The following is a 16,393-nucleotide window of genomic DNA, read 5'->3' on the forward strand; positions in this document are numbered from 1 at the left end:
TGATTTCTCAACTAAAAGCTTTGGGTATTCAGTACACTATTTCCACTTTTGTCCAAGCCCCAATCAAGGCTTTCTCCTGCCTGGATTTAGAGAAATGGGCTGCTTCTCCCCTAGTAACAAACCACATCAAACTCACAGTGACTTTGCTGCAGGTAGACTAATAGTAGAATGCATGCATTACTTTCTCCATGGTATCTGCTTTACTTTCTCCTGCACCTTTCTGGATTATTTTCTCCCTATTTTCTACATTCACCTATTTCCTGGATGTGAATATCAAAAGTGTAGAGGGATCTGAATGAAAAAAATGGAAGAATGTAGAGTGCAAATAAACCAAATCAGAACATTAATACTCTAGCAAGCTCTCTTGCACTCTATATTATTACTGCGATTTAAATCACATCTACATGAAAAAGTTCCACCTAAATTTAAGATGAACTGTCCTTTTATCTGTTGTTTGATTTCACATTGCTGAATTTCAGTGTTTTAACCCTGCTGCCCCATTTCATAGGGACTGCAAAACCAGAAACCTCTATTATATCCCACAGATTTTAAAAAAATTCTATACAGGTTTACTGTTTGCCTTTGAAACAGAGTGTGCAAAACTTTTTTTATAGTCTATGGCTAGTAATATTGCTTCTGGATACCCTGGTACTCTAACAGAGAAAACAGATGTGGTTCATTTTTTACACCAAGCGACAGTGTACTTTTTAACTCAGCTATGTCAAATAGGATTCAGAACTTGTCAAGGGTCTGTGGAGCTTCTTGGAAAATCCCATGGAACTTTATAGAAGGAATATAAAGTTTTATCAAGGTTGGTAAAATAGCTTAGTCAGTAGGATATTACTGTCTATAAAAAATGCTGAGAAACTGCAGGTGTCCCTTATATTGTGCTTTTTAATCCGTTTCAACTTTGCACCTTGCAACAACATGGAAGTAGCTGAAACAGAGGAATAGAATGGGGAAGTAAGTATAAAATACACTAATATGGGCCAAAACTGTAACATTCACCACACACAGCAGATATTTATAATGCAAATTCAGTGAGCTTTATAATTTGGGACACACACACACACACACACACACACATGCTCACAGTGTTTTGGTTTTTTAAAAATTATTTCTACTGAAAATCAAGGGTCTCTTCCAATCCTTTTCTGCCATCAGCCAGATTCCCATTGAGTTCAGTAGAGTTTAGAGTCCTTACTAAGGACAGATGCACAAACAATGGCCTACTACGAGCAACAAAGAATTCACTCAGTAGATCTACTGAGAGTGCCTGTAGGATATAACCCATTCCAAAGTGTCGTATCCTGAAGCTTGAAAATGTTGTACTGGTACATCCACAGCCTAATCTCTAATCTTTGTAGTTACCATATGCTGTACAGTGGCCTGTGTATAGATAATATTGAAATAATAAATATAAATAATAAATAAATAAATAATAAACAATCATACCTAAACTGAAGCTGCATTTCAGCAGCTTATGGTATGACACACTGCTGGTTTTGGCAACACACCCAAAGGAGCTTTAGACCACCCAAGATGCCAGCAGGATTTTTAGCTCCTTTCAGAAAGGAAAACAAACTAGAATTGTGCTCACATATCCTTAGCATTCAGCAGTCAACAATCCAAAGCAAAACAATCTTGAAAAGACAAATCATCCTTAATCCACTGCTTTGTGAATGCATATTGCTAGAGGCACAGAAGAATTCTTTATCTTAGAAAAAAAGACACATAATTTTCAACCAGTGGTCTGTGGAGTGTGCATGTGTGTTGGAAGTATGTGTGTTTCTCAGTGGTCCTGAAATTATGACCAAGATAGCAAAAACATCTATGTTATATATCTCTTTACATATATATGAAATTTCTAACGGGTCTGTACCCATTCAGAAGAAAGAATGTAAATGTCTGTGCATTGAAACAGACTGAAATAAAGGCTGAAACAAAGACTGAAATAAAGACTGTCTGACTTCCCATTTAGGGGAAGAGTCATGAGATGGACAGGATTTCAAGCGACGTCCAGTATTCATGGCTTTGCGATGATGTAGAATTGCTGGTCTGTAATTGGGATTGTAATTGGAAAACTTCAATTCCTAGTGCCTTAACTCTAACCCAGGAAAGTTCTGAGTGCAGAAAAGCGCTGTTGAGTGAAAGTGGGTGTCTTTTTGCCTTCCTGTGTTTTGTGTCTTGAACACAAATTCACATCGGAAATTAATTTATCCTGCTATAACCACTATAAGATTCACCTTTTAATACAGCTTAGTACTGAACGGGTACAAAGAACAGCCTGTGAAATGATTGCATCACATTAGGGCTCAACTAGCTTAAAAATATTCAAAACACATCCCTGCCAAGGACCATTTTTCATTTCTTCTTTTGGTATGTGTAAAACTTCAAACTGCAGAGGTGGCCTGTCACATGCACTACATCTAATGGAGAAGGCATGGTTGATGTGTACTGTTTTAATTAATGGTGTAAAATCAGAGTTCAAGTCTTTAATTTTCTGGTCTTTTTTGTTTAAGTTGAACCTTCTGTAGTATTTTAATCTGTATGGCATGTCTTCATACCATGCATGTAGATTGAAAAAGCATTGGCATGTTTTCAGACACAGCACCTTCTCAGGTGTTATCCAGCACTTTTCAAAAGTCATTCATTCCCTTTCCCCAAAGCTTTGATCTGAAGACACATCTGTACAATTGGAGGAATCTTTAGAGAATGTTTGATATATATGCCAAGCCTCTTCTTTACAGAAACTTTGCTTCAGAGATGACGGGAGTGATATGAACAAGTCTGCAGCTTTCTAAATGTTGATGTGATATTTAGGTAATATTTAAGCAGCTCACAGTAAGTTCAGCATAATCAAGAGAGATGTATTTTTCAAATGCTAGAAAACAACCTGTGTAGAGTATTGCAATGTGTCAGCTGTCACCTGCATGCAACACTAGTGTTTTTCTAATATATAGCTATGCAATTTTTACAAACAAGAGTCAACTAAAACCACAGCACTCTAAAATATTTTTTTAAATGGAGAAAAGGACTTTGTAGCATTCTGAAAAAAAAAAAATGGGGGATTAAATGAACTACCAGATTCTAAAGACTTTTTGAGTCACCGTCTAGAAGGCATGTTGATTTTTGTAGGTCATGATTTCTCTGTACCACTTCAGACCTTCTGTTGGCCTGCTTTACAGTGGCCAGTTATAAACCCAAGAGAACCTTCCTTCCCCTGTCTGACTGCTGTCATTTTTGAGTTGTGTGGCTTTTCTTTCAACTTGAGTAGTTCTAATGTTTAACATCACACTGTTAGAATTTGATTTACATTACTTTATGAGGGTTACTATTTTCATGTTTGTTATTGACATCATTGGAAGTGAATGATGCCTACATGGCAAGGAATACTAACCAAAATATTAACCAAAAGAACTATGCATAAAGTCTGAATAGTTATTACCTAAGAATATTCAAATAGCAAGCATTTCTGTGGCAGGAAGCTGGAACTAAGCAAGCGTCTATGATAAATGAGGAACTTTTTTTTTTTTTTTAATATTCTGTACAGTAAACATCTGGAGGAAATTGTCAGGAATGGTGATTTAATCAAATAAAGTGATGTGCTCTGTCAGTTCCCTGACTCAATTTCCTCACAGTAAGATGGGAATACTCGTTGTCTGCTACAGGATCTACTAGATCTTCCTGAGCCTCTGGCCTTGTGGCAAGACATGGGGTCAGCCAGTGTTGATTTCTTTGTAGGATGGGGCCACAACATTTGCAAAACATTCAGCCACCCACCCTGACTCTACAAAATTTCTCATGTGAGTAAGAGCCACAGAATCAGAGGTACCAGATGAGGAGTGACCATACCAGAGGAGAGGGATATCCTGGAAGGGTTCTCAAGCAGAAGCCACAGGCAGGGTCCACAGCTGCTCAGGTGTCTGGCTTGCAGCCTGGGTCAGAACCAGGCTGTGCTGCCCTGAACAGGGTGTGTCACTGGACTAAGTAGTGCTGATCTCAGCCTCACTGCACCCCCAGGCTCACTGCACCCCCAGGCTCACCCGTCCCCAGGTTCACCTGTCCCTAGGCTTCCTCTCATTCCTGAGGACAGCTGGGCGTTCAACTGAGCCCTGGGTCGGAATCCCACCTTCCTGAGAGCTGCCAATGGCTTAGGAGACAGCTGTAGGCCTTCCTTGTTCCAGCAGAAGGGCTTTCTATATTAGCTGCTCAGTACCAGAAATAGAAATAAATGTTTATCTTACACATTAAAAATAGCAGATGCTGGGTTCATTGGGTCACAAATAGAGCAAAACCCAGGAAGATGCACATGTTAATGTGCAATGTGATCCAGATTTCCTTTCATATTATATCTTCTTTGCATGGTCTGGACTTTTAAGGTTGTGTCCATCTGGAACACTGGATTATTCAATTAGAAGATTCACTTTGACTCAAGACTTCATTTATCTTTTGGAAATAGTACAATAAATAACAGTTTTGTGACCCCCAGTACAAGACAGTTTGTCTGCCCTCCACCTTGCTCATTGATCAGACTGACAAGAGCACATCTGTCTTCAAGATCTGGAGATGGTCTTTGTTCCCCTGACAGCCTGGCTTCAGTAGTGTGAGCAAGAGCCAAGCAACTGAAGCAGAAATAACACCAAGCAGGAAACAAGTCATTTCCATGCCATTGCAAATGCATGTACAGAGAGCAACCATGTGTAGCCTGAAATTGTGTTTGTGAATAAATATTTCAGTTACCATTCTTATTCTGAGTTTATTGCTGGCAGCAGTCCTGTGCTGAACAGTGGTGTCATTGAAGCTGGGCTTAGTATTCAAGCTCAGCTGAAAAATGACAGCAATGCATGTTTTCTGCCAACTTTAATACGAGCTTAGCCGTTGAAGGTGGCATTCTCTACACACACTAAATTTTGGGGGTGTCGGGATTGTTTTGCAGAGCAAGTCAGGCAAGTGGAATTAGCCAGCAAGGCATCTCTATCAACAAACACATTTTCTCTTACAGGGAGTCCCCAGACGACAACCGACTTGAATTTATGGGTCTGTGAATTGCTATGTCTCCATTGTCTTGCCATGGTCAGGACTACTTGCTTTGAGGGTGGCACAGAATTCAACATGCATTTAGACAAATACAGTGCTATCCAATACATAAGTCCTCAATGGAATCAGATGACTGAAAATATAAAAGAATTATACAGACTGGAAAGAGGCAAATTAGAAGAGATATTGTAGACATTGATATCATGAATACCATGAAAATATTTGACATTAGACTGTTTTCTTTCCCAATATCTGAACAAAGTACTTTCAAGTCATTGAGTCTCACACCGTAGGAACTTATGTATGCAAAAAGATTATATATGTTTAAGAAGCAATAAAAAAAATCATGTCGGAGAAAGCCACCATGGGCTACTGAATAAAAAAAACTCCTTTGATTCTAAAAATCTGCCGACTGATGGATATTAGGAGCACGTGAACAAATACTATGTACGTATCCGTTCTTGATTTACATTTTGGGTAGGTGTCCAGTATTGGCCACTGCTGGACACAGGATGATGGGGTAGATGCACCTCTGCACCAGTGTGGTGCTTGTTACATACCTACCTTCTTAAATTGCTGTTGGAATTATCCCACTCTTCATAGGTATGTGTATCATATGTGCACCTGGTGTGGAACAGGGCATTTTAATAAAATGGTGCTAACGTGGAAGAAATTATAGTACTTTTTATGATATCAGTGGGAACTACTTGCCCAATGTCTTAAAACTGTCACCCAAATGAGAATTTTAAAAAACATGCTATGTATCTGCCATGTACAACACATTTTTCTATAAATGAGTTGGTTTACTCAGAAGGGAACAGGTCTAAACTAAGAAAGGCCTTGTGAATCTTAGAAATAATGTGCCTTCAGGGGAATACTTACATTCAAATGGCACATTCTGCTTTGTCAATCTGTCTAATGCTTGAAAATCAATATGACACTTTGTCTTGATAAAGGCTAAGTGCGGATAATGGATTAGCTGGGTTATTGCTCTGTAATGAAATTGGTATCAGGAGAGCACAGATGCACTAAGATGCATGCAAGATTTGGGACTACCGAGCAACAACTGAAAATACTTTTACTTTTGACATGCAGACCATGATCTGACTTTTTAACATAATGATCCAGCATATGGTTTACAGTAGAGTTTTGGAGGGATAATCACTATTGATTGCTTATTTTCTTGAATGTCAAGAAGGATACATAACTTCTCCTGGTATCATTCAGTGTATGAATACTTCCTGGATTAGCACCTTAGCTTTACTGGTGACAGATATGACACAGTAAGCACTTTTTCCCTTATTATAAGTAATTCAAACATTGTATCCTACAGATGAAATGACAAAAGTCACTTATAAGCATTTTCCAGTGCTGTTTTCTAGTTTACTGTTTCTAATTTATGATCTGTGGAGTATTTCTATGAGATTCAGAAGCAGCAACAGAAAAGCAAGCTAGTTGTGATCAGGCTTAAATTCTCTCTAAATGAACTGCATGTTGATGAACTGCACTGGAAAAGACCAGTGAGATCTGCAAATTAGAAAAACAAATAGGATCAGTTTGTGCTATCTCAGATAGAACTTTTTAAACACTTAATTTTCTCCAAAAGCAGACACTGTTTTATAAAAGGGGACAAGGAAGTGATTTGCCACTTAATTCATTGCTACTGTAACTTCAGAGAAGCAGGAAAGGGTGCACTGTGATTTTGTTAAACATTGCTCAATACAGGCAACTGCATATGAAAATTGATGCCTTCCCTATGGTTTAGCTGTTAATGCATAAAACAGCACAAATGTTCATGACCTAATGTCTGGACAAGGAACTTTCGTGATCTCTCACTTCTTTCTTTCAGTTTGGAACTTGTGGGGGATTTTTGTTCACACTACCTCAAAATGCCATAGCAAAGAGAAAAAGGAAGAAAAATAAATTTAGGCAGCCAATGTAATAAAAAGATGTTTTTTCACACATTTTGACATACCAAATGTATGCAGGGCCAAATTCTAAGTCTTGTTAAATGTGAAGGCAGGTTGAATAATAATTCTAGTTCTTAAAAAATTATGAGGTATTTATATGCAAAGAAATGTCCACATTGGTCAGATGAATTACTCATAATACTCACAATTCATCTAGCTGCATTAAATAATTTTAAATCATTGAAACCTCTATCCCAGGCTGCCCAGATATCTCTTCTAAGATCCTGATCTTTCTAAAATGATACAATCATCTGCAGTACTAGTTCTGAATATTTAAAACATACTATTTAAGGACAGAATAGGCCAGTATGGACTCGGGAACTTCATGTATATAAATCAGGTTCTCTCCACTGAGATGAAACAATTTCAGTTCCCCAGTAAGTGAAGAACTGTCTTGGGTTCTTCATTTTTAAATGTGGGTCCTCATTTGCATTACCATAACTGCTAGATCATAATATGGATGTACTTGGTCATTCAGTTCAGTGTGTGCAGCTAAAAGACCAACATTTCCTTGTTTCTTCAGGGGGTCACTCTACCTATTCTACCTGAGCAAAATTACTCTGAGGAAAGTATTTAATACTCTGGCAGGTTAAGGGGCACCTTGCTGAGAAGCTGAATTTAGTGTAGACAGCCTCAGCTGTACTTGTGATGTGTGGCAACTGGTAGGATCAGGCCTCTTCTTTGTCAAATGACTAACCCTGAGAATTATGACATTTCACTTAAAAATATATCAGAGTTAAACCACCAGATTAGTAAACAGTTCCTGTTTGCTGGCAAAGGACTCTTTTCAAACTTACTCAGCATTTTGTGTCAGCTGCTGAATGTCTGTAGTCATAATCTCAAATTCCTGTTTATTTTCAGTGAATCAGCCATTTTTTCTTTTTTTTTGCCATAAAAACAGTAGTTTCACAGGACTTGGTTTCTCTAGACATTGTACTTCTCACAAGCAACAGGGCATAAGCTGCTTCTTGTCTTCCTCAGTGCTGAGGTCATCAAAACCATTCTGATTACTTGTTTGTTTCTCTCCTGTTTCCTTCACACTGAATGTTCTTTACAGCATACCTGATTATTAATGGCTCACTTAATAAATATAAAAAGTGTAAAAGCCACTTCCTTCATGTCTTGTGGAAGAATTCAGTGTGAAGGAAATCACAAAGCCAAACATGGGAACACATGTATTTTTGAAAGTTTGGCTAGCACAACTCACTGAAGTAAGCTCTATACAACTGTGAAGCCACTGGGATTATATATTTTCCTCACATCCTCTATCAGTATAAGCATTTTGTCTCTGTATTTTGCTGGTGTAAACCGTCTTTATTCTTTTTTTTGACAATGAACAGAGTCCCAGCTTGATTTTATGTGAGGAAATCTCCCTGGGGACTTCGCAGACCCACAGAGGATGGAGCTATTGTTTGCTGGGACATGACAATACCAGACCAGTGGAATATACAGCTGTGAGCCACAGGGCACTGCTGTTCCTGTGTTGTAATCTCCTCCAGTGGAGTCTTCCAGTACACAGGAAAAAAAATCTCTCTTTTAAAAGAGGCTTAACATTTTGGAGCTTATGTACTTACTTCAACACAGGGTCCAAGAACTCAATCATTGCCAAAAAACTTATGTGAAGTGGTCCTGTCTCAGGCTGTACCAGCTGACTGCTAGCATTGTACTGAAGTACAAGGCATACAGGTCATGCTATGGAGACCACTGCTAGTGAATCCAATAGTGCTCTGGGGAGTGCCTAGGCAGTGGCACTTGATGCTGTTATATCACTAGAACTGTCCTCAGCAAGATTTTGCTCCAAGACAACAATTAGACTCACAAAATTTCCAAGACATGGTTATTTCCAGTTGTGGCCATCATGTTTGCAAAGGCAAGAGGGTTCTCCTAAGAGGATGGGCCTCTGTGCCAGAAAAAGATCTCTGTTATACTTAATTTACCTGTAAAGATATAATCACCAAGTTGGTCTCTCACCTTAATGATTCTGTAACTGTGATCTTCAGATTTTATAATAGCTGGTATCTACAAATGATACTCTTCTCCCTAGATCTGCTCCAGAGGATGCACAGCACTGCAGGTTAGAAGCCATCATTGTAATGTTTTGCTGTCTGCAAGTCTCCTGGGTTAAATACAACTTTTCCATCTTCCTTCTGAGGTTGACGCAAATGAAGTGAGACATCTCTCTGCCAGCACCTTCCAGTGGAACACCAGAACTGATAACTGCATGGAGAGACTTAGGAGCCCCAGCACACATCTTTCTGGACAGCTAACACAGGAAAATGGAACTTGCCTTTGGAAAAAAATAGAAGCACTGACAAGTTCTTTTGCTTTTGGAATGAAATTTAAAACTCATTTTTCCTGGATGGAAAGAGAGAACAAACACAGTCAACAGCAGCTCAATCCAAAGGAGCCAGTAGGATTTCTGTTGTTGATATTTTTATGGGCACATTGCATATATGAAATGAACCACTTATAAAAATTTGTTGGACAGTTGCTTTTTTCCCAGATTTTGCTCTTCAGATACAAATGTAGCAAACACTCTTTTAAGAACCTCTCATGTCAGAATACAGCAAAGGGGTGCAAGTTTAAGGAAAATTGAATAGCATATAGGCAGTCAACTTTAGTTGTTGCATCATTCACCTAAATCAACAAAGGTCCTATTGAAATAAGTAACTTCAAAAAAAACAGAAAAGGACTACCTTATTCTATGCACTTTGAGAGTGCCTTGTTATTTAAGCGCTTGGGCAATATTTTCCTGATGTCTTCCACTCTCATTTTTTTCCCCCTGTGTTTCCCTTCCATTCTTTAACCGTACATCTGGCCAGAGAAAAATAAAATTTAAAAGGAGAGGTGCCTGTGGAACAAAAGTGAAAACAAAACACCATGGGTGTGGAAGATGGAGGGACTGCAACAGTGGATTCAGCTGTAATTTACTGCAGTTTGTAGTCTCATCTTTTCAGACTGTCAAGCAAGAAGCCACATTGCCCAACTCATCATATTTTGATGAAAGAGAAACCCATGACTGTTGCAACCAGGAAATGTTGACATAAGAGAGTTACTAATAAAACCTGAATGTTAGTCATTCTGCGTGTTAGACACATTGAAGGCAAGGTCACACAGCTTTATTTACAGTAATATCACTGCTTTTTTGTCTTGACAGGTTCTATGACAATCAGTCAAAATGCTTTTTTTTCTTCCTTTTTGCCAGTGCAGAGAATGAAATAGCATTCTCCACAAACACACTGAAAACATGTTGAGCCTGTAGAATGGTTGTATCTTGTGAATAGAAGGAAGGGGGCATTGCACAGAATTGCCAGAAGGACAGATTCAGACATGTGTGGGTATCTTCCTCCTCCAGTTGCTATCATTATGATGTTTCTAATGCCCATTAAGAGACGTTAATTCTGTATTCAAGAATTCTCTCTTGACATTAAATCTTACCACAAAATCTGGGCAATGAACTGTCTGTGAGACTATATCAAGACTACACCTCTTTGAAAAAGTCATTACTGGAAGTAACAGTAGCTGGATATATGGAAGATTGAATCAGTTAAATTCATTTAAAGGAAGTTATTGCTGTAGGCAAGATCTCTGTGGCATGAACCAAGGAGGAGAAAGGCAGAGTCAGCTATATAATTCGAGCAGGATGAACAAGGCAAGAAGAGGGATGGAAGAAGGCATGAGCGGGTGTGGGACCTCATACAATTGTGGTATGGGTGGGTTCTTCCCCCTGTCATGGGAAAGGAGGGGGTGGTTGCCAGTGCAGACCACGGGACCATCTGCATGCCGCACACCGGGGTGGTTTGCATGAGAGGCAGTGAGAATAAGAGTTGCAAAGGCAGTACAGCTGAGCCTGTACACCTGCCTTTTCACTCCAGACGACTGCAAAGTCCCTTGTGGGGACCTTTGCTTTCAGACCAGTTTTTACTCTTAACTCTTATGTTCCCCTAATAGCAGCAATTCACTTTCCATTATCTCCCACTTTCCCAAGACTCAAATATGGCTGAATTCCATTACTTTATTCAGAATAAAGAACTTGATCCTTTTAAAAACATGAATATATAAATCTTTGTGTCAGTTCAGTGAAGATAAAGATTCTTGTTCAGAGTCAAGAAATTTGGAGCAAACAGAAGATAAGGCACAGGTGTTTATTTAGTGAAGTTTTTTGATACCTTCATTTTTAGGCCCTGAAGATGTGTGCAAATAGCTCCTCCACTAAAGCACTTCACCTAAAGACATTGATTAAATCAGTGACAGTTAGGATCAGAAGTCAGGATTTCTGAAATCTTGATCTCTATATTTAGCTACCTCTTATTTTATCTTTCCTCATTTTCAACGCAGGTGAACACAGAGGAAACATAGATCTATATATTTTGTAAATGATGTTAAAATTATGAAAATATTTGGGTTTATATTGAACTGATATGTGAAGAGTGTATGAATAACATTTGAGTTTCTTCCCTTAACATTCCTGCATGCTACTACACTTGAATTGTTGAATACTCTACTCTCATAATTGATACTAGAATATGAAATGTCCCTTTTCAAAATCAATATGAATAATCAATACATCACCTTCAACTGAAGAAAGCATGAATGAAGCAGAAGCCTATATTTTCCTGTGCGTCAGTAATTTCTCGGTAATGAAAGGGATAGGTTTCACAACAGAGAGATCTCGGGCAGAACTAACCATAAGTATGTGTCATTCATTATTCACTATGAAGCTGAGAGGGGAAAGGTGGTCTGTCTTTCAAATTTGAAAGCTAAAGGTCACATTCAAAATATTTTCCAGTTATTAGTGAAATTAAGGTTCTTACATCTGCTATAACTCCCCAAATATATAAATACTCTGCTTTGGATATGTAAATGAAAATACACAGTTCTTCCCATTATCAGTGTAATATGAGTATTTCAGGGTGTTGAAAAACACCCCATTTGAGGTTACTTTCTAACTGAACTGCAATATTTAAAGTGTGGATATCCTATACCAGGTTTCTGTTGGGATAGTATAATCATCTAATTTTCTTAAAAGCATAAAACTACTGAATTACTGAATCTAATTTAAATTCCACTCAGAAAAAAAGGTTAAAAAACCCACTACAAATCTGTTCTTGCTCAAAATAATATTTTGTTGTTAATTTGTGATCTAAAAGGAATTTTCTCAAACCTGATTATTTTGCTGACGTATCATACTTATTAAGGTACTGCGTAATTTTATCCTGGAAAAAGCTCACCTTTTGTACTTCTTAAGCTGCAACCTAACAGTGTCCTTCCCCTGTTATTTCCCCTATAGCAATAATTTGCATTGTTTTCACCCTAACAATTTAACACAGTTTAAAATAGCAGTGCTGGAGGGTGAGGTTTTTTAGAAGGAATCAGCTTTGTTTTATTTGTATTTTGTCTCTAATTTGACAGGTGCATTTTTTTCCAGACCAAGAATCTCAGGACAGTCATACAGCACCCATCCTGTGGGGCTTAATATTAGAAATACAGCAATACTGAAAACTTGACATTAGGGAGTCTTACAACATTTTCATCTGGGAAAAACCACCAAACAGCCAAACACAAAAAACAACCAGAAACCCTCCACAGTTTAATGATCTAAAAAATTAAATTGAGTCCTTTCATTATGGAAAGGTTACTTAGACTGCATATCCCCCAGAGATTCTGGCCTCTTTATCAGTTACTCTGGTAATTTCCAATGATATGGACACCTGTTCTCTAGATACACAGTTCAGACTACCATCCTTATTTCATCAAGAACCATAAAGAGTAGCCATATGGCTGCTTATTATAAGCCTTTTAGGAATCTGAACGCTAACTGAGAAACAAAGTGTACCTTTAGCCATTTTCCAAGAGTGTGAGCTGCATACATTCTAAGAAAATGCAGGACAAAACAGCTATAACATTTTCCTCCTGTGTTATAGAAATTTCCTTGCCTTACTCTTTAAGAAGTTTATTCACGAACAAATGCCAGCGTCATTTCCTTTTGAAAAGGAATATTAATTACTTCTGTTTAGAAATGGACAAGCACTTAAAGTGCTCTCAGAGCATGACATGGTGGGGACGACCCTTGCTGGACTTTGCACAGGAAACTGGCTGCAGCCAGATGGTTACTTGACTCTTCCAACAAAAGTATTAACAAAAACCTAAGGAAGTATAAGGCAACCCTTACTGCTCTGCTCTTTCCTTTCAACCCTTTAATTCCCATCCCAAACCAAAGCCTGACTAGACTTTGAGAAAAACATCTGCGATGACACAGACTGAGTGCACTGGGACCAACATTTAAAATCTAAGGTATCTTTGGTAAAACTCCAAAATGCCTAGCAAAATACTTATGCAATAGCCTAATTCAAAGAGGTGAAGACCATATTATGGTTCTTTTGTTATTTTAGGAGAACTTTAGGCACCAGCCTGCCTTCAGACCAAGGTGTGAGATAGGCAGGAGCCTACTAATCATCCCAACACCTCAGAAGTCAATGTATTCGGGCAGGCAGTACTCACAACCCCTGGAGTTAGAGACTGGAGATTGCTGGAATGGTAGAAAGTAGAGGCCAAGGAGGAGAGACTTGATGTGCTGTGCCCAGGAGGAGGTGCTTGGGCATCAAGATAGGCCAGCCCTTTAATTTCCCCTTCCCAAAGGAGATAAGGTGGGTAGGGTCCCATTGCTTGGCTGCTGGTGATCCTTTTTTAGCTCATTCTTTCACCAGGGCACTTCTACTTGACAAGGCTTAGACTCAATCCTTGAATTTGTAAATTTTCAGACTTTAAGTCTGTTATAGCCTATTAATGTCTTCGGGTTACAATATGTATTTAAGAAAGGCTTTCAGGCTTAATTTGAAGACTTCCCAATAAAAAAAGCACAATGATGTTCCCAAGTATGTTATTGCAGTAGTTAAGCTGTGTACTCATAAATGATTGTTATTTCTAAATTTCTTAACAGTCAGGATCAAAGTTCTCTCTACCTTTTTTTGTTACCTGTGTTACCTGTTACCTGCTAACATTCAATAGGTCATCATCAAGCCAAATCTTGGTCATTCTTTTCTAAAGAAATAATTTGGCTTATTAGTCTTCTCATAAGAGGGAGAGGTTTGATTTCCTCAAATATTTCCCTTCACTAAATCACGGTTCCTTTCCTACTTCAACTACTTTTCCAAACATGGTTACCATCAGTGAAAAATCTGCTCCTTTTTGCCCCCATCAGTGAAATACTAAGATAATATTTCTTCCTTAAACCACTACAGGCAAGGATCTTTGATCTAAAACACTGGACTGCAGATCAGGCTGAACTGGTTTTCTACTGTCATCTGTAGTCATTTGTAGTTCCTGTTCAGTGTCACTGCTTTCTATGAGGAAGTAAGCTCGATTTTGACTTTTGTCCCTAAGATATAGTTGAGTGTGTGAATATGGCTGGAGGTTTTTTAGAAGCCCGGTCTGCCATTACAACTGAAGCACAGCAAAGAAAAAGAGGGTCAAAAGTTAAAAAAAAAAAAAAAAAAAGAAAAAAGCTCAATAACTAAGAGTAACACACAAAAGAGGAGAGGGAGGAAAACTGTAGCAGGGTATAATAGCATTTATCTTTGACAATCACAGAACATGTTTTAAAACATAATTCCTCATTCTTCAGTTATCTACAAAACATAATTTTACCAGATTGCTTCCGTGAGCTGTTTTACACATTTCAGTATTTCAATATATGCAACACTGAAAACTTCTTTAAACTCTGAATTGTTCTTCCTTTCTAGCCCAGTTTTCTAAGGGAACAACCCCTGTGCAACTATGCCATCTGCCTGTTTGCCTCCCAGCTCCAGTTTCAGTGCAACAGCCAACTTGAGCCAACTTTGAAAAAGGTGTGAAGTTGTCAGAGATGCCAAGTTCTTACAAGTTCATCAAAAATTGGCAGTCACAAAGAGGAAAGAATCCCAATATAGTATCTCATGATGAGAGAAAGACAGACCCTACTCAGCATCTTCTCTATTTGAAGAGGCAGCAGCCATCTGGCCACCGTGTAGGCACATTTTGGCTGGTTTGTCAGAACAAAAGTAGCTCTGAGTCAGCCAGAGGATGTACTGAAGTTTTTCAGTGTAAAGTAAACTGAAGGGAATAAGCTGAAGGTGAACCTGTGGAAGGGCACGATTAGGGCTTATAATACACACATCCAAGGGAAGCTAGACTTCATTCATCTTGTTGCTTCTCATCTTCCAGTGATTCTTTTTTAAAAAATTACCACCTTGTTAATGAGGACAAGGAAAGGAGAAACACTGATAACTTTTGGGCTCGGTGCCAGATCATCAGTGATGTTAGTTAAGTATTTTACAATAAGGAGTATCAGCACAGCCGAGACACTAGGAAACTCCATGAGATCCCCCAGAAAATCAATGAAGAGATGACAGCATTATACTAATACACATTTTTGTGCCATCTTGTCCCAATGCATAATCATCACTTCATCCCATTCTTACCACATGTAAAATATGGCTGTGCAGACTGCATGAAATATTTGAGCTGATTAAATTTTATACCAGCTTCCTATTAAATATCATTTTCATTTATACTTGATGAGGGGCCTTTCTTTGTGCTTAGCAGTATTGTCCTTAAACTATTTGTAGCTTAGCACATGCAGCTGTTTGTATCACTTTCGGATTAATACAGAACCAGGTTTTGAAATGCCCTGACCTGAGAAACCTGATGACAAATCACAAGGGATTTTGAAGTTGAACCCTGCACCCTTATATTATTATTCCTACACTCTTAAAAGCAGCATTTAATAAAAGTTTGTTCTGCAGCAAGTTTAGGCAGTGTCTGTGAAGGCTGTCTCCTGCGTTTTTAAAAACAAGCCAAAATACCTTCTTGTAAAGTGCTTCCAAAACAGCATGGGTTCTAAGAGTGTGATTTTGTGTTGCAGACATCTGAGAAAGAGACTCTGCCATGGTAGATTCACACCTGCTGCCAGCTGGGCTCTTTTATTGGATGTTAGAATAACAGTAGAAGCTGGAGCAGCAACAGGGAAACAACTTGTCAAGACAGAGCAGGCATAGATGAATATAACTCATCAAAACATGAAAACAAAGTAAGCATTGTTGCAAAAGCAATGGAAAAATGTGTCTGTCAGGTAACTGCTATGTAACAGTAAAATGTCAGAAAATTTGCTTTGCCCGAGACCACAGAGAAAGATGTGATACGATTTATGTGGGACTGTTTATTTGAGAATTGAAAACAAACAAACAAACAAACAAGTTATAAAACAAAAGGAAAAAAACCCTTGTCATTAACATCTAAGGACAGTTCTCTGGAGAAGGAAATTTATGCTATGCCTTTGTCCTAGAGGATTTGAAAGCTTAGACACCATGCTGGGAATGAGTGACTTTATGTATAAAAAAAATTAA

The 16,393-nt window shown here is 38.4% G+C and overlaps 1 protein-coding gene across 3 annotated transcripts in view; it reads left to right on the forward strand.

Moving 5' to 3' along the window:
- SNX18 (sorting nexin 18) overlaps positions 1–16,393 on the forward strand; it is a 155,846-nt gene that overhangs the window by 85,155 nt on the left and 54,298 nt on the right. The window contains exon 2 of one of the 3 annotated variants that reach the window (XM_074932471.1): positions 9,163–9,413. The exons of 1 other annotated variant lie outside the window; for it this stretch is intronic. In XM_074932471.1, coding sequence (XP_074788572.1) covers positions 9,163–9,167 — 5 coding nt within the window. In that variant the 3' untranslated portion in view covers positions 9,168–9,413. Of the gene's footprint in view, positions 1–9,054; positions 9,414–16,393 lie in introns of those variants that run through there. One more of the 3 variants, XM_074932469.1, reaches the window with a different exon arrangement.

The sequence above is a fragment of the Athene noctua genome, chromosome Z (assembly GCF_965140245.1).
Source record: "Athene noctua chromosome Z, bAthNoc1.hap1.1, whole genome shotgun sequence".
In the NCBI taxonomy this organism is placed as follows: Eukaryota; Metazoa; Chordata; class Aves; order Strigiformes; family Strigidae; genus Athene; species Athene noctua.